Source organism: Lytechinus pictus, chromosome 7 (assembly GCF_037042905.1).
Source record: "Lytechinus pictus isolate F3 Inbred chromosome 7, Lp3.0, whole genome shotgun sequence".
In the NCBI taxonomy this organism is placed as follows: Eukaryota; Metazoa; Echinodermata; class Echinoidea; order Temnopleuroida; family Toxopneustidae; genus Lytechinus; species Lytechinus pictus.
This window is the reverse complement of record NC_087251.1, coordinates 22,971,704-22,989,261: the sequence shown is the minus strand read 5'-3', so window position 1 is coordinate 22,989,261 and position 17,558 is coordinate 22,971,704. Positions and strand designations below refer to the sequence as shown.

Below are 17,558 nucleotides of genomic sequence, written 5' to 3'. Positions count from 1 at the left end.
ATGGACTCTCTGCTTTCTGGAAACATTACATTCTTGTTAACTTGCCAATGCCTTAAAGAAATCGTTAGGGTTTAATTTATTTTATATTGTTTATTAATGGACGATACTGCTTTGTACATAGAGGCCTATTTCTTTTCATAAGTATATATGAGAACTCGCATTGTGAATCTTGTATGATGTGTTTCTGAAAACGCAATTGATAGGAATGTGATATTGATTTCTTTTTTAATTTCACAATCCGACGAGAAACTGAACACTGACCTATTATGATGAAGATTAGGACCGCACCAATCATGTTGCAAACCCGCATACTTGTTATCCTTTGAAATCCTGAAATAAAATATAAAAACATTATTTTTTCTCCAACCCCCTCCCCTACCATTCCATTTCCCCTTTTCTTCTTTCTCCTCTCCCCTTTGTCCCTTTTTCTTTGTCACTCTGTTTCATTCATCTCTTCTGAATTATTTAATTGTACTTAAGAAAATTTAACATGATAGACTGATACGCATCAAAAGACTGCGGGCAATGGTACACACTAAGATATAAAGGTTCAAAATTGAACCCCGAAAGGTTGATACAAAATCAGCACCCTATGGGTTCAAAAATTGAACCCCTGGTTGGGGTTAATTTTTGCACCCTGCGGGTTCGAAACTGCACCCCTAAATTTTAAATTGAACCCCTAGGGGTGCAGTTTTGAACCCGCAGGGTGCAAAAATGAACCCCAACCAGGGGTTCAATTTTTGAACCCATAGGGTGCTGATTTTGCATCAACCTTTCGGGGTTCAATTTTGAACCTTTATTTCATAGTGTGTAATTGTTTATTGAAAATTGATTCGCAGCCAATGGCTGAGTTATAGAATCTTAAGAAAAACAGAAACAAAAATATATTATTATCAATGGCATAATCACTCTTTACTTAAGAAATTAAACTATCATACTATTTCTAAACCGAATTTTTCTGAATAGATGAATACGGGATGTTCATCACGCATTATTAAAATAAATATAGACCTAGTTAAACGTATGTGCACGATCCAGCGATTGTCAAAATATAACTTCACGTGTCCAACACTCAGCCATCTTATGTGTTATTTGTGCTAATTCGTGCTTAATTTACAAAAATGCCTGTGCATGCGTCGCAAGGATTTTCCAAAATCGAGTCATTTGGTAATTAGCTCTAGAGCAACGTTTGGCAAATGACCTTTCTTTTTATTTCAATATGATAGGTACTCAATTAACTTATGAAGGTTTCCATGACGAAGAAGAATAGTGTACAAAAAGGCCCATCGTAGCTCGACAAGTGTGATCTTGTCGTCTTCAGGAGCTCTGAAGACGACAAAACACACTTTTCGAATCGTTGAGTTTGGGTGGTCCTTTTCAGGACCAACAATTGCCCAGGGAAGATACATGGTGTACCGTGAAAGCTACTACACTAGGTACTCAACTATAATTAATATTTTAAAAGAGGATGCTAAGTAAACTTGCCTGCTCTGCAATATTCAGGTCTATTAAAAGAATCACCGAATAGGTCAGGTTACACGATTTGTCATGCGTGTAGGTTAGGTTTATTTTAAATCGGGAAGCTGTGACTACATTGTTGATTTTAAACTAATTGGCTGTCATTTGGCTCGTTACTAAATACAAAACATGGCTGAACGCTTTGTTTCTATTCTTTGAATAGGGTTAACAAACATATTTTAAACTAACATATGAATTATCCTGCGTATCCCAATCATTAAAAAAACACGATCCTGAAAAGCGCCAATGGCCTTCATCTTCTCATGCGCAAATTGTAATTATTACATTATATGGCTTTTCCCGCCGCAGATCACATCTTACGGAGGTTCACGGTGGGTTATGACCGATGCATTATTCCATACAAACTATACTTAATCACATCAATACAAAATAAATAGATTATTTACAACGAAATCTGGTACATAAAATCGTCATTACGGAAAAATATAGGTCTTGGGGACAGATTTAAACATGAAAAAATACTTCTCACGGAGCTCCAGGTAGATACAAAGAAGGATCTATGGACACAATGTATTCTTGTTAATAGGCGGAACAGCAAAGACGATATTGTGATTATTATCTGATGTTTATTGGAGTGTACACACTGCCCAATATTTCACTGAAGATAATATCAAAACATATTCATTAAATCAAAGAGTTGCAGTGAGGAAAATGAGATCGATCATCTATTGATAATATGATGTACTGCTAAGAAATGTTGCAGTGAGCGAACCAAAAAGATTCATTTGTCTTTTCCTTTGCATAGGAAAATATCAAACTTTTCACAAAGTCAAGAGATTTCGATGGAAATCCTTATATTACAAAATGCGATGCCACTATTTAACAAAATTAACATTCTTTCTCGTCTTTCTCTTTCCGCTCCATTTATTTGCCTGGGAGGGAAAAGCAAGGGCGTTGCGGCCCCGGTTTCGGTCACCAGCGCCACGAGTCACGACATGGCGAGAAATTTGCAACCGGATCCACGTCCGTTCAGCAGATATAGCTGATTAGATATACACTTGGCTATAGAGCTAGAACTGGAGTACTGCACAGTAAAATCATCTCCAGTAATTACCATCATTATATTATAGCAAATATTGTCAGACGTACCAACACAATTGATACATTCACTTTACCCTTGTGACCCACACTCCACCAGGAAGTTTGAAGATTTACCCTTCAAGTGTGTATCTTTTTCCACCCTGACACTTCATTCCCTTACATGTAAATGGTGTTAATTTTTCAGAGTTTTTTTTTTCCACAAACCCATTGTAGAGCCCGGTTTTTGGCCCAAAATGCAAAGATACTCTCTTGAATCTTATTCTTTCATCTCCATTATAGTCCTCCCATGTAAATAACCAAACGTCAATAAAAAAGTAAGAAAAATGTACACTCTAAATGCAAAAGTGCTATCACACTCCTCTCAGAGTGAGACGAGGGAACAGTCATTTTATAGTGGGATTAACAAATTTTGAGAGTGCGCTATAGGTACTTCTGGAGTGAACAGTGTATATTTTTAGACATTTTAACTCTAGGAGGAGCTATACTGTGCGCCCCACAAAAAACGAAACCAAGATTTAGCGATGATTTATCATAACTTATTCATAAATACAAAAGACAAATGACCTATCAATGTAAAGCTTAGAATCTCCTCTTTCATCTGATATTACTTAGATTAATCCTCATTCACGCATGAGTGAGCAAAAACAATTTGAAGAAAGGATACCCAAAACTCATTTGGCGAGGGGTATCTGAATTTCAAAAAGAAAATCACATGCCTAAAAAGTTCAATATCTGCTCTTTTATTTGATACCTTAATCACAAAAAATGGTCGAGAAGTAAAAAAGTTATGTTCCCTCGAAACAATGCTTGTATTTCCATAATTTCATTAAATAAACGTGTTTTCACCGTTTTCCCACAGAAGCTATCGCATGGTTAACGAAAGACTTAATGCATGGCTGATCGTCAACAAAACGGAGTGTCGAGTGAGTTTGAACGCTAGCCTGTAAAACCTCTTCATTTTATGAAATTATTGAAATTCATGCCTTATTTCAAATAACCAGAATTTTGTTATTTCTTTACCATTTTCTGTAATTGAGGTATCAAATTAAAGAGCAGATATTGAACTTTTTTAAAATGTGGTTTTCGATTTGAAACCCAGATACAGCCCGCCAAATGACTTTTTGGTATCCACTCTTCAAATTGTTTTTGCTCACTCATGCGTGAATGCGAAATAACCCAAGTAATTTCAGATAAAAGAGGAGATTCTAAGCTTTACAATGGTAGGTCATTTGTCTATTGTATTTGTGATTAAGTTATGATAATTCATTGATTAATCTCGGTTTCGTTTTATGTGGGACGCACTGTATAATGCATTCTAGATGATTGAGAGTACATTTTGAATACTATTTTATGCGTCAAAAGCTTTCAAAAACGACTGGTTGCTCGTCTCACTCTGAGAGGAGTGTGTTTAGGACCAGAATAGCTCTTTTGCATTCAGTGTGTAACTTTCAAAATATTGTGAAATAATAATTTTCTTGCTATATAATATTTAATATTTTGGTTCCACATTTGTTAACATATGTGATATACATGTATATATAGTGTTGGCCACAATTATTAGAACACCCAATGCCACACAAAGTCTATGTGATTCTAAAGCGCAGAGTTTGAGAATACTATTTTATGCGTCAAAACGTGGAGCGTTGTGGCCCAGTGGATTAGTCTTCGGACTTTGAAACAGAGGGTCGTGGGTTCGAATCCCAGCCATGGCGTAATTTCCTTCAGCAAGAAACTGATCCACAGTGTGCTGCACTCAACCCAGGTGAGGTAAATGGGTACCGGTAGGAAGTAATTCCTTAAAAAGCTGTGTGCGCTATGAACGCCTAGCTTAGCCGGGTAATATAGGAGCGCCTTGAGCACCTAACAAGGTGGATATGTGCGCAATATAAATACCCTATATTATTATATTATTAAAAGCTTTCATGACCTGCTAGTATAGGGTCTCTTATGCATCTTTGCTACTAAATTTATTTCATTTGAACCATCGGGTTATGCGCAGCTAGAAAAATTGTTGCGCTATGGGCATTCAGTTTCCCTATACATCGTGCATTAAAGTACAAGTACAGGGATTGGTTTCGTTTTGTCAACTCGCAGACGAGTATTTCAATTATGATTACATATTTACAGACAGATGGGCTACAGATGGCTCTGATAGATCGCGTTGAAAATTGACGATTTTAAGTCAATATAACACAACCCGAAAACTGGTTTTGTCATATTAATGTTTTGTGTATTTTAGCGTGGGTATTATGCTCTATAGAACTCCTGCCCATCTTTTTAATTTAGTTAAATTTTAAGTGTTAAGGGTCAAATATGTAATTTTGAGGGCTCGAAAGATACACCTTTTCCATGCAATTTTATACTTCATAAGTGACTCTACACACGCACACAACCGCACACCCCACTCACCCAAACCAACTATATATATAATACAGAAAACACAGGAATTAGGACAACTCAATACATTTCACATCAGTGGTGTATCCACGAGGGCGAATCGGCCATCCCTTTTCTCGGGGCAAGAAAATAAAGGAAAGGACGAAAATCACGAAAGAAAGAACGAAGGAAAGAAAGAATAGAAAGAAATAAAGAAAGAAAGAGAAAAAAAGAAAGAAAGAAAGAATTAAAGAAAGAAAGAAAATAAAAGAAGAAAGAACTAAAGAAGGCAAGAAAGAAAAAAAAATAAAGAAAGAACAAACGCAAGGACAGAAAGAGAGATCTAAATGAAGGAATGAAAGAAATAATATCAGAAATAAAAGAAAGTTATCAAACTGTTTGAAATCTAGTGATTTATTCGACAAATAAGTGATTTTCGTTTGGTATTTTAAAAACCTGACTCTCATGAATAAAAATGAAAAAATTGTTTTAACTCTTAAATTGCCAAATGATGGATTATAGCTGGTTTCGAAGAGGAGCATGGCACTCATGACATTGCTATCTCTTTGATTGGCAAATAAAAGGAAGCGGCCGACCTTTCTAAAAAAGGGCCATCTCCTGTCAATGGAATTTGCGGGCCGCCGATAAAAGGGGGCCAAGTCTGTTTGTCATACTTGATATCAGAAAAAAACCCATTAATTTTTCCAAAAATTTGTGGATCGTCGACCCTTTGTACCCTGCTCCAAATAACCCATGTTGGCAATTTTAACACTATCAGCCAAATAGTCAAAATGTAGGGGGAAAGGGATGATTAAAGAACAGTGACAAACGGCGATATGGAAAAGAAACTCATTTTTCAGTACTATTTTTCCCATTATTTATTTTTCTACTACTTAACATTTGAAATACTATATTGGTTTGTTTACATTTCTATCTTGTTTTTTTTTTCACCCTCGTTATTCTTCAAAATAGCGATGGAAAAGTTGCTGGCAATAAATGGGAATGAAGGGAAAACCCAAAAGTGCTCGGTCACTATGCTCTCGCGCACTTTAACTTACCAGATATCGATTTTATCGGTAATTGATTGTTAAAGAAGAATTATGGTTTGTGTTTTTAATTTCGTTTATGATTTTATCGTAAATGTATTACTTCACAACTCACAGAACGTGAGTATCTTCAAAGATGACTTGAGAAAAGAATTTGCCCGGTCTTTCACCCATATCATATTCTTATTTTGTCCTATATGCATTCCAGAGAACGAAAAATACTTAGGGCACTTCACTCGAAGCTTGTCAAGCAGGTAATTGGAGCCAGTTCTCAATATGGAACTTCGATCTTGCGCAACGAAGTCTTCAAAAAAGATTTTCAGGCAACAAACTTCCCTTTTCTATTAACATATATTCGGACACCAAGGTTTTTCTGTCAATATAAATGAAGATGTACAATATGACCCCATTAATTTATTTTCTGTCGCTCGCTTGCTGGTAGAACAAGTAGAAAAAAATGAATGCGGCAGGCAAAGTGGGCAAGGGTATGGTTTCGAAGGAACCGCATTCAGTGAGCAAAATCAGAGGCGGATCCAGGGGGGGGGGGGGGGCATTTCCGGCCCGTGCCCCCCCCCCCCCGTTTGAAAGTCAAAGTCAATATTTATAATGTAAATGTGTCGTTCATACACAAGTATGCCCCCCTTGGAGATTCACAGCAAATATTTTTATGGGAATATGTTGTTCGTACATAACTGAGGACTTTTTTTTGCTTGCTTTTCAAAGTTTCAGCTGGACAAAATGACCTTTACTTTTTAGTGATAACTTTTTTTTTTGCTTGTCAAAATTTCCTTGGGAAATTGTGCCCCACTCCCCTTGGAAAATCCTGGATCCGCCCCTGAGCGAGATGAATGAATAATAAATCAAATAAATATTAAAAACAGCATGCATGTTAATTCAGCGTAATTAAAGGTCAAGTCCACCCCAGGAAAATGCTGACTTGAATAAATAGAGAAAAATCAAACAAGCATAGTGCGGAAAATTTCATCAAAATCGGAGGTAAAATAAGAAAGTTATAACATTTTAAAATTTCGCTTATTTTTCACAAAACAGTGATATGCACAACTAGGTGACTCAGTCGATGATGTCCATCACTCACTATTTCTTTTGCTTTTTGTTGTTTGAATTATACAATATTTCATTTTTTATAGATTTGACAATAAGGACCATCTTGACTGAACCATATATTATTAAACAATGCTAATTCCACATGTTCAGGGATGAATTAATTGGTGTATCACTTGACAATAAGGAGAAAATTAAAATATTTCATATTTCATATAATAGGATACAAAAAAATAGTGAGTGGATGACGTCATAGTGTCCTCATTTGCATACCAGCCAGAATGTGCGTATAACTGTTTGGTGAAATTAAGCGAAACTTTAAATTGTCATAACTTTCTTATTTTACATCCGATTTTGATGAAATTTTCCGTGTTATGCTTGTTGGATTTTTCTCTTCTTATTCAAATCAACTTTGTGTTGGTGTGGATTTGTCCTTTAAATATTAGGCCCATAACTGTTGATTGCTTACATTATTCGCCATGTATGTACGTACATGTATGTATGTATGTATGTATTGTGAGCCTATGGCCGAGGACAGGTTCATCTTTCTCGGGATGCAAATTTGCACCCGTGCATCAGAGTACCGAGCGAATAAAATTCCGTACAAGCTATAGGCGGAGACTGCAGCTATTGCCCAGATGCCTTAATACGAGTCTGTTGTTTAGTTGTAACGCCAAACGTAAGCCATACGTCTGATTCGGCGAGACCACAAAAGGTGAACGGGGGCCGTTTCATAAAGCTGTTCGTAAGTTAAGAGCGACTTAAAGAACGACTGGTGATCCTTTCTTATGTGCCAACCCATCGCCAATGAATATACCGTTTACCACAAGAAAGGATCACCAGTCGTTCTTAAAGTCGCTCTTAACTTACGAACAGCTTTATGAAACACCACCGGGTATACCTGTATACCTTCCCCTCCAGTGGTGTAAATCCGGTCCAAGCACGAGGAAGGGGTGATAGCAATAAATTGCTTTTAAAATTCAAGTGTATATATAGACTTATGGGGGTACATGAAACATGTACATCATAATGTTACTACAATCACGTTTGGTGATGATAGTCAAGACGTATCTCAATATCGTTTTCATGGCTCTTTTAATTGTTTTGTTGCGAAACAACCTGCTAAATTACTTGATTCATGCATCAATAGGCGAGCGAGCGAAGCGACCAAATGAACGAATTTTCAGCAGTTGGAAGACGAAATGGTGTCCAATGACGTCTTTCAAGGGATGTGTAGTATGTGATAGAAATCATAGAATGAACGCCTTCAAATATATTCCTCATATTGCAATATGACCTATGAATGAGCATTAAATAGTTGTTTAAAATCATGTACAGGTGTTAGAGAGGAAAGAGTTATCAATAAAGATTAAGAAGAAAACAAACGGATTAAAATATTGTAAATGAGGATTAAAATGTCTACATTTTTTTTTCAAAACTATATAATTTGCTCAATGATAAGAGCTGAGATGAGAATAGGGAAAATCGGATCGTAATTATCATAAGGCCCCATAGAGCACATTAAAAACTTCCCCAAACGTAAAATTAATCAAATAACTCATTGATACAAATGAAATGGGAAATGGAAAATATTGCAGAAAGGTAAGATTTCGAATAATCTCTAATATTCAATTTCTAAACAAAATTTTGTTCATATTTAAAATACTGAAGGGATTGCTACATGTTCATAAATGTTATTTAATGACTCTTTGAATAAAACAAAAAATTTGATAAAATTTTCAGTGTTTTGCTTATTGGATTTTTCTCCTTTTACTCAAATCAAGTTTTTTGGGGGTGGACTTGTCCTTTTTAATTAAGGCTTCGGAATCATATCGATTGTGACTTATAACCATACTCTCGTTATGCATTGTATGTATAAACGTTTGCAACAAAGCCAAATGTAGCAGTCTGTCATTGCCAAATTCAGACGCGAGATTAAGCAGGGCGGCCATGCAAGAAATTTTGCCTATTGAACATTGAAAATTTTGCTAATTTAAGACCCTTTAACGACATTTAAAGGTGTTAAAGATGAATCCACGCATTAACAATATTATTAATCATTTGATGATAAAAAATATAGTTTCTGTCTTGAAAAGTGGGGGGATGATTGTACATGTCACCCCCCCCCCCTCTCCGAAAAGTGGGGGATATATCGCCCATCACCCGCGATTTACGCCCGTGGATGAGCGCATCTGTAAGATAATGCAGTGATTCAATGTCCTTATACATATCTTAAACATAGTATTTCTCGATTTGAAAAGGAATTGGTAGACTAGATTAGCCGGGGTAATAAAGGAGCGCCTTGAGCTATACGTGCGCTATATAAATCCTATAGTATCATCATTATCGTAATTATTATCATATTATTGTTATTATTATCATCATTATTGTAATAATTATTATTTTATTGATAACATTGCCCAGATCGCAATATGTGTTGTTCATCTGCGACTCCATTAAGATTACTTTGAACGCAGATCTTCTCACGTGTCTTTTGGTCTTAAGTGTAGGGGTGACAAAATCATGTTTTAATCTCACTGTCATCGATTTCAATCGGAGTTAATGTAAACGGAATCTTTAGTGTCATCGCCTTGCAATACAAAACAGGACTACATTTAGGGGACGATTCCCGATTAGAAAACAACGGAGAAGCACGCAATTTGATCCCTATATTGTTCGTACCGCCATTATATCATTGCAATGCAAGTGAGATTAAAAAAAATCAATTCGAAGTATGACAAATATTCATCGCTAAACTTATATCATTACAGAATAAAACCTAAATCGATTATTGTATGGAGAGGAAAATAGTAATAGAGATAAATCGTTGAATTGAAATAATATTGATTTCAAATTAGTTTACGATTTTAAAGCAGCATTAAAGATTAGGCAGAACAAGATATTGTATTTGGAAAATTACCACTAGGTCCAATTCTGTTTCAATCGGAAGTGATTTGTCTTTCCTTTAATCAGTAAATCTTTTTATTTCATAAATCAAGGATAGCTATAAAGATTGTGAATACGGCTTTAAAACGTAAATATTTTTATAGACCTCATTTCCTAAACGATGGAAAAGCAAAATATAATCAGTAATTGGAACTTCCCATACCTTCTTTATGCAGGTGATGTACAGTATATAATGTAATTCCAATAGAATCCGCGCTTAGAAGTTCCTGATATATAAAAACGTGCTTATGAGCAAAGACATGATTCTGCACGTATATATCACTTACCAGAGCACCGCTTCATTAATTTTGCCATGGCGACGAGATTGGCAACCATTTACTAACCAATAAGAGGCATGCATTCTGCAACTATTGGCCGACTGACCAATGGGTGCAAAGCAACCTGTGCAATGTTTCATTCTCTCTGGCTAGGATATTTGTTCATTAGGGTGAGACAGAGCAAGCAGAAGGGACGTTTATAACAAAATGAAAAAAATTACGTTGAATCATGAGAAAATGTATGTTTCAGTAATTTCAGTACAAAGTCTGAAATTTTTTAATGGATAAGGCCGGGGAAAAGGGATGGTTACCAGAATGTTCTCTTTAAGAAGTGTTGGACAAAATAGGAAATTGAAACAATCTCTCTGGATGAAATAATCAGATTGTTAGTTAAAATGTGACTAACCAAAAATATTGGAAATTGTTGACCTTTTCGATGGTCGCTATAATGAAACATTTGTGGTTCAAAGCCATATTGTCCAACACATACATTTAGTACATGTCATGTTTTTTTTTTGTATCAGCATGGAAAAAGTAGTACAATTCTAATAGATTACATGTATACCAAATTTTGGGGAAATTATTTCAGTATTTCACAGGATAACACTGGAAGATTACTAAATTGATAAGGTTAAAGCAAGCACGATTTTGGTCATTTAAATTTTAAAGATAAACTCTGGCTCCTGTGGGCATGGTGGGATCTTTGGATATCTGTATAGGATTCAATCCCCCTTTTTTTCTAGACTAATCATTTCGGTGCGCTGAGAATCAAATACAACGTAGTTGAAACTGATAAGGTTATTATAATGTATAAGCCTTTGTGAAATTGTCACAATACAGTTTTTCTGTGATAACTGTAATAAAATGCTTTCCACAAGTCACATGGTTCTCAATTCTGCGTTGACAAAGCATTCATTCATCGGGAATATACCAAAAATCAAACAAAATGTCAACTGATTTTTTTTTTTCTTGGCGGGGCACTAACGCCCTTGATCTATGCACTTTATGTACGTAGCTCTTTAAGCATACCTCAAATGAATAAAAAAAAATAGATTATTGATATATATACATGAATAGTAAAGAGCCATTGTGTCAATGGTTCTGAATCGAGTGATCCACCGGGGGATCTTTTTCATGTTTTAAAGTATATTATGTTAACATTCGCATTCGCAATTCTTCATTTTTGGAAATTGTGAACTTCATTCAGTTAAATGCCATAAATATATATATATATACATACACCCATTTTTTTGTTATGCTGGGATAAATAAAAATAGGGTTAAACTAGAGTCTTTGACAAAGATAAAAAGTTGTAGGCCTAGTAGATAAATTAATGAATTCAATGTTTATTTGACAATAAAAAAAAATCAAACTAATGCTATAAATTCCTAGATGGGATGTATTCAGCAGTCAAATGAGTCACCACTGGAATGCAACCATCAAAACACCAAATAAGTATGCATGTATTTGATATAACACATTTTCCTTGGCACACGGTTCCACGTATTACTTAGAGACTGACTTTGTACGAGCTGATATTAAATATTTCATCTGCAACAAAAAATATGATTTTAATATTAATAACTCTTCATACTGGACAATATATACAAATTCTGCAGAGAAGTGTACATAGCTGATTAACAGAGCAACAGATGGAAAAGGTAATTTCGTTTCTTGGAAAGATTCCGTTCTCAGTAAGCCTGATAGATACCGGATAGCTTGATGAGCGTGTGTTTCGTACTTTCGGAACTAAGCACTAATGCAGGTGCGAACGGAAGACATCGTTGAGCAGGTCTGTCGTTGAGGAAAGGACCTGCATACTGTATCTTAAAGATATCCCCGTTCGTATATACGTGAAGTATACAAGAAGTCAATGAAGTTGAAGTCAGAGAGTCCGTAGAGGAGCAGAATAAGCATGGGTCCTACTAGTAGGATCCATGGAATAAAGCAAGTATTACCGGTGTGTGTTGGAGTCTCACAAGGCGATTCTCTGGCTACCAACGCTGAAGAGAATATTGCAATAGTCTAGTCTTGAAAAGGATAAAAGCCCTCAGAGCAGCGTGACATGTTGGCCCCAGGATGACTTTCTGATCATCTGCTTCACCCTGTGTACGGAGGTGGCTCCTGATGCATTCATCGTGGTATAAAGGTTCAAGGTTGCAGATGGTTCACAAGTATCTAGATGAATGATAGACAATGAGAAGCAAAAGGTGTCAACAATTTATAATTCCTTGGTCACTGCAATATTGGTTCTTACAACAGGACCTACACAGTCAATGAGAATCTTATGCAAAGCGCAGGGGCGCCACAAAGAGGTCTGGCGCCCGACTGGCATATAAGCGCAAGCCGACATTGATCTTAAATGCCTTCATGAAGACCCTTAATATGCATATTTTAGCAATCAACTGAACCATTCTCTTTATCTTGTATAAAAACACAATTATAGTATCATTATGTAATGCCGTAATATCTCGTTTTATGTATTCATTGGCAGACTGAATATTGGTCCGGAGAAACAGTACTTTAGGCCGATAAGACCCTAAGTTGAAATTATTTCTCATATTTTCGAGAAAATCATTGTTCTTATACATAATCTTGAACCACTATCATTATTTTTCGTAACAATAACCTATATCCGTCGCATTCGATTGGGTTTCGACTGATAAGTGTCCAAAGACATGTTTATTTCCAATTTAAACAGAATCAATGGATTTGGGGTATTTTTAATGATTCATACAAAACGGCGATCCAGATTAAATTCTTTTAATATTTATGGCATTATATTTCTATGTATTTACCTTTGAATGAAGTTGATTAGATATATTTCCCTCAGTGAAAGAAATTGCTCTTATCCAGCACTCTTCCCAATTTCTCTCTCCATCCAAGATGTGCACATCAAGCATTCGGCGGGGAGAGTGGTGTGGTCCATGCATGGCCCAGTAGTCCTGCAGTTCTATGGTATAACAAGGGAAAACAAACCTCAACAGATTCTGAAATATGTTTAACTGAGGCCATTGTTTATTCAAGGGAAGCTATGTTTGACAAATGTTTGATGCGTTTATTTTAAGAATAAAGGGGTAGCTAAAATGCCGAATTCCCTTTAAAATGAGTGATTTTTTCGCTTTTCCCTTTTAATATCATTTATGCGCCCTTTCCGAGTCACCTCCAGTATATGCGCATTCTATAAAACATATCCTGTGCCCTGATGCATAACAGCTCTGGCCTAGCTTTGGTATTACGGTAATTTCCATTGCAAGAGGGCTAAGCACCAAAACAAAAATCAAGGTCTCCATGTATGGCAAAATTAATGCTAAACAGTTATTATGCAATACAACCCTTTCTCTTTCTGCACCCAGTGGCCAATGACGCAAAGGGTTGTACACGCCCAAGGCGCCCATTGCAGGGAACGCGAAATGAGAAGGGGAAAGAGAAAATCGATGAAACATCAAATAATATAAGTGTTATCATTTAAACTGGCGCGATTTCAGCGCTATCCCTCGGTACCATAAGTAAAACGGGTACAATTTTACTCGTTCGGGGCACTGTTTCTCCTAGATACGCCGCTTAATTTGTCCCCCCCCCCCCTCTCCCCCGTAGATACTCATCCGGTTACTGAAGACCGGATGTAGCTCTGATTAAAGATCGATTAATAAATTGTACATATTGTAGGGGAAAGTATTGACTATGACTTTTAGGTTTCTTGAGAAATAAGTGATGCCACCTTTTTATTATTTCCCAGCACATGAAAATATGGAGTATACTTTTTAATCTTTTGGTGCGTATGACCCATCAAAAGCTAATGATGCACGCATGGTAGGGTAGTGGGGTGCCGGGTAAAAATGGCAGAGGTAAAAATGGCAGAGGTAAAAATGGCAAAGGTAAAAATGGCAGAGGTAAAAATGGCAGAGGTAATAATGGCAGAGGTAAAAATGGCAGAGGTAATAATGGCAGAGGTAAATATGGCAGAGGTAAAAATGGCAGAGGTAAAGATCATGACATGCTACATCAACAGGGAAGACAGAGCCTTTTCGGTTAATATCAGTCATAATTATTGAACTTGAATGGACTCCTCTCGACGAAATGAGTATTATGAACTGATTTGATATTATGTGGATATTTTAATCATCATTTTAGGTCTATACTTTATCGTTGAGATGATTAAACTCAAACATTTTCATGCCAAAATGATTTCAATTAGTGATTGATGAAAGGATTTATTTTGGCCAGTTCGTAGAACAGCACTTCATCCCATGCATACCCAACACATTTTAATGTAAACACCAATGTGCGTTACCATTAACACACTGAAATAGACAAGTTCGGGATTTCTTTGAACCACTTGCATAACTTGGATAACCGAAAAATAACAAAACGCTCTGTAATGAAAGTAATTTTTATATTTCAACATCATAATGGATCCGAATAGATATTGATATGAAACGCATGTAGTTTAATGTAAATGATATAATAATAGCAACTAGAGTTCAGTTTTTCAGAGCAATACCTCATTGCACCTAGTCCAAGTGGATGTCAGGTTCCTAAACTAGTTTCTATGGTAACGGTTACCGCATGAATTTTGAAATGTGTAGCGAATCAGGGATTTAAATTTATAGGTGTTTCTTAGGTACCATTCTATCGACATATTTTTAAGTGGAAATTCACCCTGACAAATGGTTTACTGTAAAATTAGCAGAAAATATATATTGGTGGTTTGCGGAAAGTCCATCAAAGATTAAGAAAGTTATTAGAAGTTTGAGTTTTTGTTCTGTGACGTCATATACTAGCAGCTGCCCCGTATTTTATGCACCAAAATATATACTTTTCATTTTTTTAATCAGTGGTTCATGATTGCGAAAAAATTCTCTCAGGAGCAGATGTGAAATGATTTGTATGTTGATATACTTAAGGTACAATAAACACCTTTTTTTTTTTATTACACCATATGTGGGGAAAACTGCTCGGAAATGACGTCACCGTTAAAATTAAAATTTTAATAGCTTTTTAAATCTTTGATGGATTCCCTGAAACCCCCACCAATATTTAGTTATTTTCTGCTATTTCTACAATAAACTTTATGTCAGTGTGAATTTCCCCTGTAATGAATTAAGTTTAATACTTGGGATCCAAAGTGTGCTTCAAATTTGAATATAAGAAGAGCGATTTGACATGAGAAGGCCGTGCATGTAAGTCCAGAAAAATAAGAAATACCAGCTCAAGTGTTATCAATTTGGTGCATAAGATCTACAGTATCAAAATGGTAGCATAACGGTCACATCTTACTTTTCCGTGTCATTCCCCCCCCCCAAAAAAAAAAAAAAAACCCACAACAGTCCCTTCGGGGATCAAACTGACTCGGAATTTTCAGAGTGTATAGGTGGGAGCGAATTGTCCCTGGGGCACCAAATTTGAGGTATGCCGTCCTTTACACCAAGTTGTCACACATCAGGATTGTTACCAGCCAATCAACAATCATTGTCAATTTCATTGAAAGGGGGTCGGTAATTATAATCTTTCTCATGTTTATGAAATGGAACCAAGGGTTGCATCTATTCTTAACCCCGCCCCTTCATTGTGAGTCACTCCCAGATGAAATGATAAAAGTCAAGCAACAATAACGGATAATGTGCCCATCAATATTACGGGTAGGTTACGTATCACAGCGCTGCCAAAAACAGAAACGCAGTAATCGTCTGTTCAGACTGTATATAATATAAGTGCATTTATTGAATACCTCCTGTCCCACAACACAAGATTGAGATGAAACTTCATCAATATTATCGTTGTCGTTTAATTGATTAATTATTTATTTTGAAATAATTTGCAGGGACGGCGCCACGTTGGGGGGGGGGGGCAGGTACCGACCACCCCTTAAGATTTATCAATTTGTGAAAAATAAATGGGGAGTGGAGAATATGAAAACAAGGACGAAAAGAAGAGCATATATTTTGAAATATATGGTCGTGATATCCTCATTATTCAATCGATAGAAAAATTACTTCAAATTTTGGTCGTTTTGCCATCCTATCTAAATAACCCGGGTAGGCCAACGGGCCAAACCTGATCATGATTCAAGCTTAATGATCATCACGCATGCGTCCTACGTTCTTGTCATTATCATTATTCAGCATTTGTCCTAAATAGCCAATCAGCGCTCTCACTCATGTATATACAATGTATGTATTTACAACGCGTAATTATAATTATTGGATGCTGTACTTGCAGACGTGCCTTTTTAAAGACACTAATGGCTATTAATGTGTTCACATGTTAATTAACATCATTAACATCAAAACGAAACACCAGAGTTTTTGCAGTGTATGCATATGATAAGTTAGTATTTATGTAATTTCCTCGGGACAAAGTGTAACATACTGAACTGAATCTTGGTAACTGGGAAATTGGTGCACTGACTACGTGAGCTTCCATTTCGTGTGAATATGAACAAGAGTTACCGACTGTCTCACTCTAACTAGCAATACAAGACCGAGTACTGTTTCATAAAACTTTCTATCAATTGCTAGCATTAAGTAATCGTTATGAGTTTACTAAAATGCCGTTTAATCGACAAAGAGCAAATTTGCCATGGAATTCTAGGTAATATTTAGTTTTGTGTGATATATTTTTTATAGCAAGTTTATCTGTGGATTATATGTGAAGACGACACTGAAGCGGCGCCTTGAAAAGAGGGAAATATGAGATATTCATTTAAGATCAATTTCATTATAATGATACTTCGTAATTATTTGTTTTGCCTATTTTTTAAGATTATATTTGTCCTTGGAATGGGTAGCACCACTATTTTTTTTGCTGCTCTCTCATACACACTTCATATATTTTGTTGTTATTTTGCCAAAATGTTTATTCTTTGCTTCAAAGATTATACTTTGGGTCTGCTTAATATTTGCCAGTTTGGACGGACTTGACCTTCAAGATTTAAAAGAACAAATTATAGCAATGTGACTCGAAAGAAACCTGTAAACTGAGAAAGAGATATGCAGAACAAAATACCTCTGGAAGAGGAAAAAATACATCTATACACGTGGTTGTTAAGTGCAGTGTTGTGATTTATTTCATGTCACGAGTGTCACCAAATACTTAATATTTGTATTGTCAATATTATACTTAAACAATGATACCAAGGGCAACTCTCATGATAATTACTTCATGCCTTAAACAGGAAAAAAAATGGAAAATATAAAAATATGAAAATAAAAAATAAACATTTCGAAATACTCCTAAAAATATCACCAATTTAATCAATGTTCTGGTC

General features: G+C 35.9%; 1 protein-coding gene across 7 annotated transcripts in view; it reads right to left on the bottom strand.

Annotated features, from left to right (window-relative positions):
• Positions 1-10,254, bottom strand: part of LOC129265378 (neurogenic locus notch homolog protein 1-like) — a 68,250-nt gene extending 57,996 nt beyond the window's left edge. For all 7 annotated transcript variants that reach the window (XM_064102241.1, XM_064102243.1, XM_064102246.1 and 4 more), the window contains exons 1-2: positions 10,174-10,254; positions 262-330 (exon numbers count right to left, since the gene is read on the bottom strand). In XM_064102241.1, coding sequence (XP_063958311.1) covers positions 262-310 — 49 coding nt within the window. In that variant the 5' untranslated portion in view covers positions 311-330; positions 10,174-10,254. The remainder of the gene's footprint in view (positions 1-261; positions 331-10,173) is intronic.
• Between the last annotated feature and the right edge of the window lie 7,304 nt (positions 10,255-17,558).